Here is a 16,561-nt window from a genome sequence, read left to right as displayed (position 1 = left end):
TATTCATCTCATTTAAATGTAGGCCTGTTGACATGTACGCAGCCGGCTCGTCTAATGGTAACATTGGTAATGGACGTCATTGGACGGACAGTATCGACGAATTGCCCGACTCAGATGCATCCGACACAGACGACGAGGATGAGCGTAATTTTGAGGGAATACGATTCGAGCTAGAGAATTTGCTGGTGCGCATGGCAATGATCGTGGAAGAATGTTACCATCATTTTATGCACCCGAGCGTAAGGGTTTGCATTCCACAGCGGACTTCCAAGCTGACTGGCGCAATGTGGGTACACTGGGTGCTTACCAATCCGAACCCAACTACATGCTATGAGCAATTTCGTATGTTGCCCAAAACTTTCTTAAAATTGTGCAACACACTGAAACACAACGGTTTTTTACAAAGCAGCCGGTATGTAAAGATCACAGAACAAGTTGCGGCATTTTGCCTAGTGATGGCACAGTGCCACACGCAGCGGACGGTAGCGGATAGGCTACAGCGCTCATTGCACACGGTAATCGTTTACGTTAATCGGACAGCTAAAGCGCTGTGCAGGCTTGGGAAAAATATTATACGTCCAGCTGCGATGGAGTTGCCTCACCCATACGTTGCACGCAATGGCCGCTACTATCCATGGTTCGCGGTACGCCATAGCATATCATATCGCATTACTTCACAAACACCAATGTCATGTATCTATTGTCTTTTGTGTCATATATCATTTTATGCACGCTTTCGGTAATACTGTTGTTAACAGAAATGCATTGGAGCGATTGACGGAACTCATGTTAAAGCGTGCGTTCAAGGTGAGAACATAGTGCCCTACAGAAGCAGGAAGTCCACAATAACACAAAATGTCATGTGCGTCGTTGACTTCGACCTTTGCTTCACATACGTTTATGCTGGATGGGAGGGCAGCACGCATGATGCGCGGATTTTCCAAGAGTGCATCGAGGATCCCACCGCTCTTTTCCCCATGCCGGTCGAAGGTACTGTACAGAGACATGGCTTTGTGTCAGGTTCTATTGATTTGTAATACGTTTACAATTCCTTTGCTATGTTTGAACCCTATGTGATATAATGTTGTACCTTATTATGTTCAGATTACTTCTACTTGGTTGACTCGGCCTATGGATGCTATAAGGAATTTTTACCCCCGCATCGCAATGAGCGATACCATTTGGAAGATTTCCGCCGCGCTCGACGTCGTCCGAAGAATGCAGTAGAATTGTTTAATTATAGGCATTCCTCATTACGATCAGCTGTGGAAAGAACGTTTGGAGTTTGGAAAGCCCGATTCCCTATCTTCGACAATATGCATCCATACCCGATTGAGAACCAACGACTATTTGTGGTCGCATGCTGCGCCGTACACAACTTCATTCGCAAAGACTGCGGTGCTGATGATCCACTATTTTGTGCTGCCCTAATGACGCATTATGGGCAACATTGGATCGACGTCGCGCAATTGCCTACCATGACACCTGTTCCATACGTCGCGCATGGAGCGCCACCAAACCGAACCCGCGAAAGTAAGGAAATGATGATTATAGTCCGAGAGGCAATGACCTCTCACATGTGGGAAACCGCGAATGAAGAGTAATTAATGTTATTTTGTATGGCTTCTTCGTTGTTAACAAAGAAAAATACAAGTAATGTAAAAATTGCCATTTATAAAATTGTTGAAGGTTAGGACTGTCTAATCGGAATCTTAACCGATCTCGTTTATTTAATCTTAATTGATAACCATAGGATCATATGTATACCTCTGCATCTAACTTATAGTTCTTATACTTATATTTAAAAATTAATAGTTTATTAATTAAATAGTGAATTATAAATAATCTAAATTAATATTAAAAAAGTATTTTATGTTAATATTGGAATTACTCTGGAAAAAAAGAGTATCTGTCGAAGCTCTGCACAAATAAGGTCGCTACGTTGTATATCAAGAATAAGCGGATATAAATTACAATGATTGCTTAAAAGGAGTAGCACAATTAATACAAACCAGCAAAAAATATATAATACAACGGTTAAGTATACCCTAAACTTTAGTAATACATAGTTCATTTTAACATCAACTTGCTACCACTAGATGCATTGTAACCGCTAACATAAAGGAACACTAGCAAGACAAGCAAAGCTAACACTGCTTGATACGTCATTTGTCTAAACTGGAACTTCACCGCTCTAGACTGGTTATTCGATACCAGAGATTTCCACATCTCATCCCTAGACTGAAACATGGCTTCTAGGTGTGTTCTATACTGTGCTTGTTCGGCAGCCAACAATTTTTCAAGTCTATCAATTTCTGCCCGGGTTTGCTCTTCTATATCCTTCAAGCGTTGCATGATTCTTCTTTCGTAAGCCGTCATCTCGTTGTCAGCCCAAAGAAAGAAGCCACAATCACCAACTTGCTATAACATACAAAATTTGAAAAAAGTCAATAATATACCCTAAGCCAAATAAAACTGGTCAAACAATGCAAACATGGAAAGTATGTCATCATTCAATACCTTATACTTTTCGCACCCATACCACTTTCTGCTGTAGTTATCATTTGTCCAGGAATACCTTACGAACGCTACAGCTCCACAGCGACATGATGGACGGCCACTCGATGCATCACTATTTGCAGACATACTCAACCCTGTCATATTGTGAAGAAAACAAAGATGTAACAACAGAAAAAGATCTGGTGACCCTAAACCAAAGAACTTGGATGCTCAACAACCTCTTAATTGTAAACAGTAAGTCAGAAATGAGTACTTAGAGAATCTAAAATGAGTACTTAGAGAATCTAAAATCAACAGTAAGTCAACCGCTTGTCAAAAAATTCGATGGTGATTTTTACTGCTAATTAAATGAAGAAATGAGTACTTAGAGAATCTAAAATCAATAGTAATTTTCACTACCACAACAAAGAATCAACACTTAAAAGTATATGTATCATTTATGATACAAAGTGAATTGATCATCGTCCAGGGTGGGATTCTTATCAACATAGGAACAGTGAAAGGAAAAAAGAATCACAATCGGTGCTAGGTATAGAGAACATATATACATATTCTGATCCCACTCTACACACTGAAATCCCTCGGCTTTTTACTCTTTTAACAAAGTAGTATACGTGGCCACACATTTACAAAAAGAAAATGAGAGAGAGAGAGAGAATGAATCACTAAGTCTAGGCTCAATTTCATTAATTAACTTCCAGGTTTTAAAACAAGTTCCATCTTCATTAACATAATATTCTCAATTCAACTACGATCTACTTTTAATATAATCTCCATGAAGTTTAAACTTCAAATTATAGACATCATATTCATGTTTGAGCCACCAACTTTTAGAGCCAGTAATCAGAGCAATGATACCCCAAATGGGCATAACCATATAACCATTTGCATTCTGCAATTAATCTCAAATCACCCATAATCAAAATCAATTGAAGATACAAAACCTGTTTAAGACCTCAATTCCATAGTAGCACACACATTAGGGTTAATACAAGATCAATGAGATTCCATAGTCTATGGCATACGTTGCAATGAGACATTGGAAAAACGTATAAAAACACAGACACATAATGGTTATACAATATCAATGAGATTGCATAGTCTATGTCATACGTTGCAATGAGGCATAGGTAAAACATTAAAAAAACAAAAACAAAAAAAGCCATGCAGAAGACATGAAAAAGGAAAACAAAAAACCAGACACATACCCGCCTTTGGACAACCACGTGTTGATAGAATGAGGCAATGAACTGCAGGTTGTATCAGTATGCAAATTTCAGAGAAGAAGCACGTAACATTTTTTTTTTGTTAATAAGTAAAGGACCCCAATGAAGAAGTGCATCTATGCTCGATTTTTATTTATGATGCATGACCTGTAAAGTGAAGAAGCACAGAACTTTACAAGGCACGTATCTGAAATAAAATCAACCGTAGATGCACTTAATTCCATGAAGCTTGGGAGGCATCAAGAGAATTATGTTGAATATGTATTTTGCAGGAGGTTGACCCAAAACTAATTCCATTGTGGAATATATCAAAAGGGGATCCATTCAACAACAAAAAATATATATCAAAAGGGGAACCATCGTTAGTACATTGACCCCAAGATAAAAATTGTATTGTTGTGTTGATATATTCTTCCTCAAGTTCCTATAATGTTGTATTATGCACAGACAGGGCCACAGTTGTAATATAAATTCCTCTCATGTGCACATTGAGTTGGGGTGGCAGATCGATACCCTCCCTCCACTCACATGTTGACTGGTGAATTTTAGCAGTTTATATATTCAGATGAATGGCAGCAGATCCATACCCTGCCTCAAGTCACACGTTAACCGGTATATTTTACTTTTTAGATGGCCACATGAATTAGACTGGTGGAGCAAAACATGATAAAAAGTTGTTCATATATCTACTTAGATTAGGTTGAATCCCAAACCATTTTCCCCATAAAGGACATTCAGGAATCATAGACTAAACCTTTTACCAGAATGTCATCTTAAATCCAACATAGATTCATTAAGCAATTACCCAAAATCGCAAGTAAACCCACACAAAATTGAACCGAAAATCAACAACTACAAATCATATCATAAACCAATCACAAGAAGTTGAACCCAAAATTAACAAAAAACAACACATCTGCCATTTCCAAACAAAACCCTCACCCAATGGGTCTAACCCCGTTAAACTACGATGGCAACCCAAAAAAATAAGCCCTAAAATGTTTGAACACTCACAACACACCCCACAGCCACTGAAACGCCAGAAAATGTGACGGAAATGCTGAGGAAAAACCAACCAAACCGAAAGGAATTCGCTACCAGAACAACACAGGGGGAGAAAAATAAATGGAAATTGAAGCTCTTACCTTGTGGACGCGCGATTTTCCCTCTGCTCGAAACAGAGCACACGTTGAAGCCACGGTGAAACGTTCACAACCGAGGCTGTACTTTCGGGAGCGGTGGGTGGTGAAACGGCAGCCGGTATTTTGGGAGGGGGATGGGTGATTCACCCGTTCAGGAGAAGCCAACGAGCTGGAGCGTGGGCTGAAGGACTTGGGAGATGCGGAAGCTTCAACGGGACGCTCCTTTCGACTGGTTTTGGGAGAAACAAAGCAGCAAGCGTGTAAAAAAATATTCAGGGGCAAAACTGTCATTGTCTGTTCAGATACTGCCAAGCACAGTGTCGAGGCCTCTCCCGAAGCCGTTGCCAAACGCTACCCTAAATACTATGCAAAAAAAAAAAAAGAAAAAAAAAAGGAGGGATATAAAACTCATATTCTAGTCAATTGATATCATTTTTCACCAATAATATAATGAATTAATTCCAAAAGCAAAATCAATCAATTGGCCTATGAACTTGTGATGTGAGAAAGTGTTCTCATGTGACTATTTTTTTTTTAGTAGTCATTAAACCGTGGAATTTTTTTTTTAACTCAATTATATAATAATCTTAGACATTACCCAAAAAAATATAATTTAATTAAGTCTATATATGTGCTAAACCATTCAACAATGCTAGAAGTTCTCTTTATGTTGTTTCTAAGGGGTAACTCAATCAGGTTCTCAAAGAGTAGCTCAATCAGTTGAAGATCACGCCTAATGAATAGGTAATAGGTCTAAATACAATGCAAAAAGAGAGAAAAAAAAAAGAAGGAGGGATATAAAACTCATATTCTAGTCAATTGGTATGATTTTTCACCAATAATATAATGAATTAATTCCAAAAGCAAAATCAATCAATTGGCCTATGAACTTGTGATGTGAGAAAGTGTTCTCATGTGACTAATTTTTTTAGTAGTCAAAGCTCCCACCTTTATGAATGATGTTTTGAACATTAAACCGTGGAGTTTTTTTAACTCAATTATATAATAATCTTAGACATTACCCAAAAAAATATAATTTAATTAAGTCTATATATGTGCTAAACTATTGAACAATGCTAGAAGTTCTCTTTATGTTGTCTCTAAGGGATAACTCAATCAGTTCCTCAAGAAGTAGCTCAATCAGCTAACGACCACGCCTAATAAAGTGGAGGTCACTAATTTGAATCCTCCATCCCCTATTATGTGGACATGTCCAAAAAACAAAAAAAAAAAACTCTGTCTTTTTTGTGTCCCTTTCAAAATTCAATATTAATATATCACAAATTCAATCAATTTCGAAGAAATAAAAAAAAAAAAATTACAAAGAGAATTTATAGAATTACCCTATTCATAGAATTTTGGAGAGGAACTTATTCCCTTTTTTTAAAACTAACAAATAAAAACAAAACAAATTAGCCGGGGTTTTGACTTATTTGCAACCTCGGAATGACTTCACCGTGGTCATGGAACCACCGGATTGCAACCCAGGAGGAAGGAACAAATTAACAAGTGAGATAACATGATCCAATACAACGAGCGCATCATAAGCCGCATGATACGCGCCGAACAGAAACACGCGCTTTATTAATACACACCGTTTCTTTCATTCCAAAATTCCCAGTTAAAAAAGAAGAAAAAGTTAAATAAATAATCTCTAAAACTTTGCTTAAATACTCTCACTCACATACACTCTCTCTCTCCACACGTACCTGAGGCTCTGACCACCGTATATTCATTCGTTCATTCACTCGGTGCTCAAATTCCCCAAGCCCGGGGAAAATCTCTCCTCTCTAAGCTTCGTAGAAATGCATATATCTGAGAATTAGGGTTTTGGATTTGAAGAAAAATGCCGTTGACGAGGTACCAGATACGGAACGAGTACAGCTTGGCGGATCCGGAGCTGTACAGAGCGGCGGACAAGGATGATCCGGAGGCTCTACTGGAAGGCGTGGCCATGGCCGGCCTTGTTGGAGTCCTGCGCCAGCTCGGCGACCTTGCGGAGTGAGTTTCTTTTCGTTTTGCCCTGTTTGGTTTCTGGTTTTACTTGCGCTTGCTTTGGGTTTGGGTGTGAATTGCGGTGGTGTGTGGTCCAAATGCTGGCTGTTGGGGCTTGGATTTTGGGGTTTCTGGGGTTTTTTCTTGTTTTGATGATTTGAGTGCATGTCGGATTTGGGGAGGGGGGTGGGGTGGTTTGTGTCGAATCTTGGTTTCGGATTCGAGTTTGGGACCGCGTGGAATGGAGTGAGCTTTAGTGATTGTTGAATTTCTGATTGTGGCGATTGTTGTGTGTGCTGAATTTGAAGATTGTTTGGAATTTGACTCGGAGAGTCAATGGATTGTGATTTTGTGTCGAAATTGGCATGGCTATGCGACTTCCTTGATCTATTTTTGTAGTTTCTGATTCTTGATACGGCTTGAGTTCTAAATTGTGGTGGTGACCCCGAATGGAAAATGATCATGGTTAAATTGAGATTCTTAAGATTCAATTGGAACTTAGTGATTGAGTACTTTTAGATGCTGAATTGGGAGTTTTATTTGCAATTGAGAGATTGGTGGACAGATCAACTTCGATGGTAACTAGAATTATCTTTTACTTTTGGCATAATTGATTTCAAACCTGTCGTTTGCCTTCTAATGTTTTGGCTAGTATTCATTCTTCTCTCTCTCTCTCTCTCTCTCTCTTGATTTTTTTTTTGGGGTGGGGGGAGGATTTTTAGTTGAAATGTTGTAATTGGAGAAGTATGCTGTTAGCGAGTCTGTGTAAGTCAAGACTCTGGCCTGCTTTGCCAAAATAAGGTTATATTCATGTATTGACGTGATTGGGTAGGTATGAAACCATTTAGCATGGTTTCCTCTTCTTTTTTTTTTTTTTTTTCCTTTTCTTTTTTTGCTAGTTAGAACCCAAACCTATTGTGACAAGTCTCAGACTCTTATGTAATGGTATGGAATTAGATGTTACTGCTTTGAGAGAGAACTAATATCAAGAGGAAAGCATTACAGGAACTCCGAGCCATCTCATTTTGAAGAACTTCTACAAACCGTCTTGATGTCATATACCTTTTGACAGCCATTTTTATTTTATCTTTTTTACATCATTGGGTTGATTGAATAACTCTGTCAACTAGTAGAAGCTATCCATGATACCCCTGTTTAATAAAATTATATAAACATCAGTACCATCAAAACCAATTAAGCTGGTTCAATCATAAGCATGCGCTGACTCTGGGTAATTTAAGTTTGGCTTGTTGAGTGAAGAAATTCTAATATCGGACTTGAGGTAGGCAGCCTAATTGGCATACAAGCTCTAATGAGCTGAAGCCAAAGGTGCTTTTTAGTCATAAGTATGTGGGAAATATTGATTACATAGCAAGATGTCTTGCAAATGTCATATGCACAAAAGTTAATGTCTAATAAAACATGCAATAGTTAAGGTTTATCACTTTTGACTTTAACATTATTGCATATGCTAGTTCATTGATAAATCAAATCATTCTTGAAAAAGTTGTAATATTGCATGACATTTAGAGCCATGCATATGCTTTGAGTTTGGCGTATAATGTCATCAATGCTGGTAAGGTGAAAAAAGGCCTCTTCCATTTGTCCTCTGTACTCAAACCTCGATATCAATATGATCTTATTTTGATTCTCTTCCACTTACAACTTGAAGTTCTAACTTAATAGCTACCTATAATTGTTTGTTCTTTTGTGGTTTTTATAGGTTTGCTGCTGAGATATTCCGTGACTTGCATGAAGAAGTAATGGTAACTGCTGCAAGAGGCCATGGTCTTATGGCTCGTGTTCAACAGCTCGAGGCAGAAGTTCCTTCAATTGAGAAGGCATTTTTGTCCCAAACAAGTCATTCATTATTCTTTCCCAATGCAGGTTAGATTTACTTGTCAAATGGTTATATTCATTTGTTTTTTTCCCTACTAAGCTTGTATTGAAATTTATGTGTACTTTGAACAGGTTAGTAAATACTTCACAAGTAAGTGGGCATTATTTGTTGCTCTTACTGTGATGTTGTAAACCGTTACAATATTGACAGCAAACAAATTCTATGCACTTTTTCCTCTTTTTGAAATCATTCTTTTGACCCCAATTCTTAGGTCCTGGAAAAGTCTTCCAGCTTCCCCCCTCTTCCCTCCTTTCTCGACAAACACAAAGCTTGCACAAAGTGTATTCATGTTTATATGCATTTGACTACATAGTGAAGGTGCTTATACATATTTCTTATAGGAATGAGGCACGGTTTCATATTTGCCTCTGTTTCTTGAGCGAGTATTACATTGGTCTGTTCTAAGCTATATGGGGATTGTGGAAAAGCAGCACTGTATTAGTTTTTTAACTGACACGCTTAGGTCCTAGAAGGTCAGTATTTATCAGAAAAAAAGGTCCTAGAAGGTCAGCGTATCTGCTTCTAGAAGAGAGGTAGCTGGAGTGCAGAGTTATATCTTTTCTGCCTCCAACTTCTTGTCTGTATGGCCAATTTCATCCTGAAATCCCCTTATCAGTTAGCAAAGAGAAAATATTTTTTTAATTACCTTTTTACTAAATTTTTTTTATTCAGTGTCCCTTTTATGGTAAAATTGTTCAATACAGTTTGGTATGGGGTTGGCATACTGAAGAGTGTCCATGTGATTATTCCAGTGGGACTTTGTCAGTTTGATTAAGTGATGACATGGACTCTAGCAAGTAATGACGCAAATAGATTTTATTTTGATCCTTATGCACGCATACACAGGCATTTTGTTTTTACATTTCTACCAAAGGACTCATATCCTGCCCAACTCATGCTTTTTCTCTAGTTTGTTTCTGCAAAAAAATTTAATGAGCTAGTCTTTAAATTATTCTTGTGTTTTAAAAGATTAGCTACTAGAATGCATGAACAAGATAAATACATATTCAATTGCAGGTGTTGATTGGCATCCTAATCTGCGTGCGGAACAGAATCTGGTAACTCGGGGGGACTTACCTCGCTTTGTAATGGATTCTTATGAAGAATGCCGGGGTCCTCCACGGTTATTTCTGCTGGACAAGTATGATTCCCTTTTTTGTATTGATTTTTTTTTTTTTTTTTTTTTGTGTTTTTAATGACTTGAGTGATTGTAAGAGAGTTTTGTTTTATAAATGTGGAATTTTAGTATGTTCAGATGGCTTCTAACAGGTTTGATGTTGCGGGGGCTGGGGCTTGTCTAAAGCGTTATACTGATCCATCATTCTTCAAAGTGGAAGCAGCATCCTCTACAACAGCAACAGCAGAGGTTCAGAGGGAAAAGAAAAACCGCAAAATGAAGGTATCACAATGAAAGGATCATCATTATATTACAAACTTTTCTTATGGCAATTCTTCTGACAATTGAAATTTGTGGGTTGTTTAATATGTGATACCCATCTTCTCATGGCTTTTACCTATAAAAGGCCAACCTGTTTGCTGCATATCTCTCCATGTGATTTCACTTTGTCCTAGGGGAACCCACTTGGGACATATGGGAAGGAAGGAAGTCATATAATCTTCTGCTATTTGCCGGTGTATAGCATAAAAGGAGATTAACTCCGTTATCCCATCTTGCCCTGAGTTCTTTTGAAATCACCTGCTTTTATAGAAAGGATTAATGACAACCCATGTAATGTTTTACATGTCCTCTGAGATCAAAAGTTTCAACCTGACCCTTGATTATGTTTCTGTTTAGTGATTTTCAGGCATCTTTGAAATTTGCTTTCTTTTTGATTGGACTCTTGATAAGGCCTTAAAGAGCTCTTGGACTCAACCTTTAGATTCTCCCTTTTTGAAGTGTGAGAATCTCATGAGGCTGTGCAAGACTATGATTAAGATGTTGTTTCTCAATTAATACATTATGGCTACGAAACTTCTTTTTTCATTGCCAATGCTGGCTGTTCTCATTGTGGTGCTGTGATCTGCATATTAGTTTCTTCTGTTGTTGATGGAGACTTGTCACTGTACAATACGAGCTTGTGTAATTTTATCTTATATTTCTGCAGAAAAAGGGATCACGCTGGAGGAATGGAGAAACACCTGAAGTCCACCTCCCATCACATGCCAAGTGAGGGCTCTGATCTCATATTGGTGCACTCTAGTTTGTTATTCTAGTAGTTGTTTAAGTCTCACACTTTTATTTGTTGATTGATGACTTAAATTGCTTTCGGATAGTGCAGATTGCATCAGTTGTTTCAGGAGGAGCGCATTGAGAATGGTTTTAGCAACTCTGCACGTCTTGTGAAATTGAAGAGAAGGCCATTGAATGGATCTCCATTTAACTCAAAAGCTGGGAAAAGTATCATGGAGAAATTCCTGGAGACTCCCACTCCAGAGCAGAAGGTGCTTCATGAAATTTATGTCACTTCACCCATGAATTTGACCATAGATGATTCTAGTGAATCAGGGCTTGAAATACTTGAAATCAGGACTGTGAGTCCTGGAAAGAAGTCACCTCAAGGAAAGGAAAGTGTGTGTTCCTCACCTAATGCACCTAATGCACAGGAAGTAGTTTCAAAATCATACATGGACAAGTTTAATGCACAGGAAGTAGTTTCAAAACCATACATGGACAAGTTTAACGGCAATGTCATTGGTGGAGAAATTGTGAAAGTGCCTAAACCAGCCGATGGTGGTGATATGGATGATATTTCTCCTTCCACCCTCCATAACATAGCAGTTGATGGAGAACTCAAAACAGAAGGCACTGTAGATGGGTACCATTCTGATGATTTGACAAGTGAGATAGACAATTACGTGGATGCTCTTACCACCATGGAATCAGAAATGGAAACAGAAAATGAGTATAGACCTAAGAATGAGCAAGGCTTCTTGACTGTTAAAAAACGTGGGAGAGATTCTGATGGAAATGAAGAAAATCTGGCTCAACTTTCGGATTCTCAATCATTTGGAAACTCCTCTGCATCAGATTGTGGGAATAGTTCATTCAAGAATAACAGATCCAGTTTTTCCGACTCTGATACACTAAGCAGTTTGGCCGATAATACAGCATCTGGTGGTGATGGAGCAGCTAAGGTGTCCCCTTCTGCTGAAACTTGTGCAGCTGAGAGTGCGGATATGCCACCCAGTCAGCTAATGGATGAGTCTATGGGAACCAAATCTGATGAGCTTGCAGTGCCTAACGGTACATGCATTAAGGAAGACAAGATCCCTGGTCTTGGAGAAGCATCATGTAGTTCATGTCTTACAGATTCCATACCTGTGCTACTGCCTTTGGATCATGGAGTACACTCGTCATTAGATACATTACTGGGTCCTGAAGGAAAGGAAGCAACCTTCGACTCTCTTAAGCTTGGTTCCAAGTTATCAGAAACTGATGAAATTAGTGAAAATCTAGCTTATTCTAGAGCTGTTGGCTCTGATGTTCCCACCCAACCTATGAATGATATTCAACTTATAGGTTCTGCTGAAAGCCATCTGGATGGTGAAGATCCAAATGTTGTTTCTGATGCTTCGCTGCATTTGCTGGACATTTCAGAGTTGACTCCTAAAAATAAAAGGAGTGACAATTCTCTTAATAAAGTGCTTCAAACAGAATCTGCGGATGAAGATTATTCTGAAAATTTGGTTGATGGAAGGATTGGTTCTCCGCCTTTAAGTATTACATGTACAGAAAAGCCGCTCCTTCGCTCAGTCTTGCCAGAAGTAAAAGCGGGTTCAGATGTAGTACCTACTACTTGTTCTTCAGATGTTGTAGATCAGGATGACATAGTTTCCAAAGCCGGTGGTGCTCTTATGGAGAATGGAATCAACTCGGAAGACTTAACTCCCATGGTGGAAACTCAAAAGGTACAAAACGTAGAGGAGCAGCACCTGTCAGTTTTAGTAGACAATATTGCAGAAGTTGAACTTGATTCTGCAGAATTGGGTGTTCCATATTCTGATGAGAAATCAGATGTTGATGAGATGCTAAGGGCAGAAGATGGTAAGGAAATTGGTATATCCACCTGCAGTATGGATGCAAGGGGAGGTGATGCTGTTCCTCTTGAAGTTCCATCTAATTATCAAAATTACCCGTGCCATGAGGATCACGTAAATTTAGACGCTGTAGTAACTGAGCCAGTTATAGCAGATGTATCTCTGTCTGCTGCCACTGTCACCAGCACAAATGATGACGTCAATGATGTGATTTGTCTGTCTCCAGATCTAGCTTTCTCTCCATCAGGGAATCATACAAATTTGCAAGAGTCTCATTCTGGATTTGTCGATTCTCATGAGAAAGGGACAGAATTTAATGAGGCAACTTCTCCAGAATGTCTTGCAGAAACTGAGGAACACAAAAAAGTGAATCAACTGGAAGTTGCTCCTCCAGATACCCCATGCAAACCAGTCTCTTCCGACCATTGCAATTTGAAAACATTTGATAATGATCATGAATCATCTCTAGCCAATACTTTGTCTGACAATGATGTTATAACATCCCCAACATATTCAGGACTAAGCAATCAACAACCAGAATCAAAATCTCACCATCAGAGTCATCTTTTAGAGAATAGTGAAGATGAGGTGTCTTCACCTACCGGATACCTCCCAGAGGCAGAAGCTCCTTTGGAGAAGCCGTTGCCATTTGCAGCTGATCAAGCTGATGTGGAAAGATTTCAAGAAGATGAACCAGCTTATAACTCTCCAAAAATTCAATCTGAACAGATACGATCTCTGAATCTTGTAGATCAGGAAAGGTGTGAACAGATACAATCTTCAACTCACTTACATGAAATAGGCTTTGGTTCTCCTGAATCTTGTCCAGAACACCTTCAATGCCAACCTTCAGTGTTGGAGTTCTTACCACAGTCAGCTGATCTGGAACTTGATGGTTCTAAGCAAGCAATGGATCCATTAGAGTCTGCCCTTCCTAGCTTTGGCCTGCCCCCTGAGGCAGCTCAAGTTAATCTGGAGGAGATGCCACCATTGCCACCTCTACCTCCTATGCAATGGAGGATGGGAAAGGCTCAAAATGCATCCCTAGCTTCTCAGAGTGATTTGGTTGAAGCTAGTCAGTATGCTTTCCCACTGTTGCAGCCACTCGATGATCAGAAAGCTCAATTTGGCTTTCCAACAATCAAGACAGGAATTTTGCAGCATCAGAACCCACTTTTACCCATCATGCCTGTAGAAGATGAGAAATCCCAACATGCTTCTGAACAATTAGTGAGTAATTTGGTGCGGCCGATTCCTTTCTCTTTGCAAGTGCCAACCATGGTTAGTGATGCAGATAGTCAATACAACTGCCTCTCTTTGAAGGGAACACAAAGCATGAATCCATTCTTAACGTCCCCAGCAATACTTGATGAGAGACCTGAATATGGTTTCCTTTCTTTAGAGGGAGAAAAGGCTCACTCTAGTTCAATCCCATTTTCGCCGATACCAACCACTGAATATACAACTCTTAGACATGATCCTGAATCTTCACAAGAGAAATTGATTGGGCATCTCAACCAATTTGGACCAGAAACAAGGTCAGAGGATAAAACACTTCAACCCACGCAGAAAAATTATTCTGAAGGGGAATGGCGAAATCCTTTTGACACATCTATGCCACCACCAACCTTGGAAGCAGAACGGCCTCAGCATGCTTCACTGACTTCAGATGGAGAAACCCCTCATGTACCAGGCCTAGTAGAAAAGCCAAATGTTCTTTTTGACACATCTATGCCACCACCAACCATGGAAGCAGAACAGCCTCAGCATGCTTCGCTGACTTCAGATGGAGAAACCCCTCATGTACCAGGCCTAGTAGAAAAGCCAAATGTTCTTTTCGACACATCTATGCCACCACCAACCATGGAAGCAGAACAGCCTCAGCATGCTTCACTGACTTCAGATGGAGAAACCCCTCATGTACCAGGCCTAGTAGAAAAGCCAAATGTTCTTTTCGACACATCTATGCCACCACCAACCATGGAAGCAGAACAGCCTCAGCATACTTCACTGACTTCAGATGGAGAAACCCCTCAAGTACCAGGCTTAGTACAAAAGTCAAATGGCAATCCACCGAAGCTTCCTCGTCCTCGAAATCCTCTCATTGATGCTGTTGCTGCTCATGACAAAAGCAAGGTAATGATCGTTTTCTGGTGTCCATGCTTTTCACAATTTTCTCCTTTGTTGCTTGGAGAGTACTTGATATGACATTTTGAACCTTTTGCAGTTGAGAAAGGTAGCTGAACGGGTTCGGCCTCATAATGTACCAAAGGTAGATGAAAGAGATTCATTACTAGAACAGATACGAACAAAGGTTAGATTTGATCTGTTTATTTATTTTTTAATATTTTTTGCATCATCCCCCCTCCATCTCTTCCTTTTTTTCCCCTAATGCAATTATATGAGCTGAGGAATGAGTATTTTTGCTTTCTCAGTCCTTCAACTTGAAGCCTGCAGTGGTGACAAGAGCCAGCATTCATGGTCCTAATACCAACCTGAAGGTTGCTGCTATTTTGGAGAAAGCAAAAACAATTCGCCAGGTTTCTCTCTCTCTCTCTCTCTCTCTCTCTGTGGGTGTGTATGTTTCTGTGTTTGTTGGTGCACTATATTAAAATGGCAACTCTTGAACTAGGCATTCGCTGGAAGTGATGAAGACAATGATTCTGATAGTTGGAGTGACGCTTGAAAAAAAACTAGGTCTATGGTACTGCAGCACTTGAAATGGTTTGGGAGATTTTGTTCTCTCAGCTTTAGTTAATAGAAAATTTCTGTTATCTGGTGTATTCTTTCTTTCTGCTTCACATTCATGTATAATACTCCCCTCATTCCCCCCTTCTTTCTTTCTCTCTCTCTCTCTCTCTCTCTCTCACTCACACACATTGAAGATGTATTCATTGGCTTGTAGCCGTGCTCTACCTTCAGAAAATCAGTCTGGAGTCGAATGTTTTATACAAGAATGACAGCTGAGGTTCAGTGTGCAAGTGCTGTTCCAATCAAATTCCAAGTATTATTATTTACAACCTTGGCAAGTGTAAATTGTGTTGGAGTGGCATGATTTTAATCTGTATTTTACTGATGCAATTTTGTAATCTTGTATGTAGTGCATTTCTGAGGCATATTTCCTCCATTTTTCCTTGTATTTGACCAATGTATGATTGGCCATCCATGTCCAGCTTTCTTCAGTACAGCTCAATTACGGTGTGAAATATCAAAAAATACAAACATATTTAACAGTGTCGATTATTCTATAAACAATTTATTCCAACTGTATGGTCGTTTGTAAATAGCTGTAGCCAAAGTTTTTGGAGTGGCAGTGCTTGGTTATTTCTTTGTGCACATTAAATTCCACCAAGAAACTGGGACAGGTATTAATTTCTATGTATCCTCCGAGATCCGGATACCCTACAATTGACTGTCCAGATTGGCTATAATTGGGGCAGTTAATTGAGAGAGCTCTAATGGGATTTACTTGTCCGAGTAGGTAAGCTTTGTACTGTGGGCTACTAAGGCATCTGCTTAAGTAGGTGGGTCCTATAAGGAGTCGCATTTGTAGGTCGAATAGGCAGTAATTTGGCCAGCAAATTGCAGCCAATCTCTTGCCATTATAATTAGCTCATCATAGGTTTGGCTTTTAGAGAGCTTTATGTTTTTTTTTTTGAAACTCAACTGGGGTTCATTTGATTCCTTAAAATTGTCACTGAAGATCTATATTAAAACCTGGATAGCTGCTGGACAGCATA

At 39.2% G+C, this 16,561-nt stretch overlaps 1 protein-coding gene across 2 annotated transcripts; it reads left to right on the top strand.

Moving 5' to 3' along the window:
* The first annotated feature begins 6,561 nt into the window (after positions 1-6,561).
* SCAR2 (SCAR homolog 2) lies at positions 6,562-16,096 on the top strand. 2 transcript variants are annotated; one of them, XM_059606449.2, is made up of 9 exons: positions 6,562-6,889; positions 8,607-8,770; positions 9,801-9,924; positions 10,053-10,182; positions 10,889-10,950; positions 11,063-14,957; positions 15,049-15,135; positions 15,257-15,361; positions 15,454-16,096. In XM_059606449.2, the coding sequence occupies exons 1-9, from the start codon at positions 6,735-6,737 to the stop codon at positions 15,505-15,507; spliced, it is 4,776 nt and encodes a 1,591-aa protein (XP_059462432.2). In that variant the 5' UTR covers positions 6,562-6,734; the 3' UTR covers positions 15,508-16,096. The 2 variants fall into 2 exon arrangements, with proteins under 2 accessions (XP_059462432.2, XP_059462433.2); XM_059606450.2 differs by lacking the exons at positions 6,562-6,889; positions 8,607-8,770 and having other exon boundaries at positions 9,808-9,924; positions 10,030-10,182; positions 15,454-16,095.
* The last annotated feature ends 465 nt before the right edge of the window (positions 16,097-16,561 follow it).

The sequence above is a fragment of the Corylus avellana genome, chromosome 10 (genome assembly GCF_965113065.1).
Source record: "Corylus avellana chromosome 10, dhCorAvel1.hap1.2, whole genome shotgun sequence".
In the NCBI taxonomy this organism is placed as follows: Eukaryota; Viridiplantae; Streptophyta; class Magnoliopsida; order Fagales; family Betulaceae; genus Corylus; species Corylus avellana.
The sequence above is the reverse complement of the archived record's forward strand: the minus strand, read 5'-3'. Positions and strand labels throughout refer to the sequence as shown.

Excerpts from the sequence above, each read along its gene's own strand:
- SCAR2 (XM_059606449.2), top strand. The coding sequence starts at position 6,735 with ATGCCGTTGACGAGGTACCAGATACGGAACGAGTACAGCTTGGCGGAT. Across the intron at positions 10,183-10,888 it reads AGAAAAACCGCAAAATGAAG|AAAAAGGGATCACGCTGGAG; the intron begins GTATCACAATGA and ends ATATTTCTGCAG. Across the intron at positions 15,136-15,256 it reads TAGAACAGATACGAACAAAG|TCCTTCAACTTGAAGCCTGC; the intron begins GTTAGATTTGAT and ends TTGCTTTCTCAG.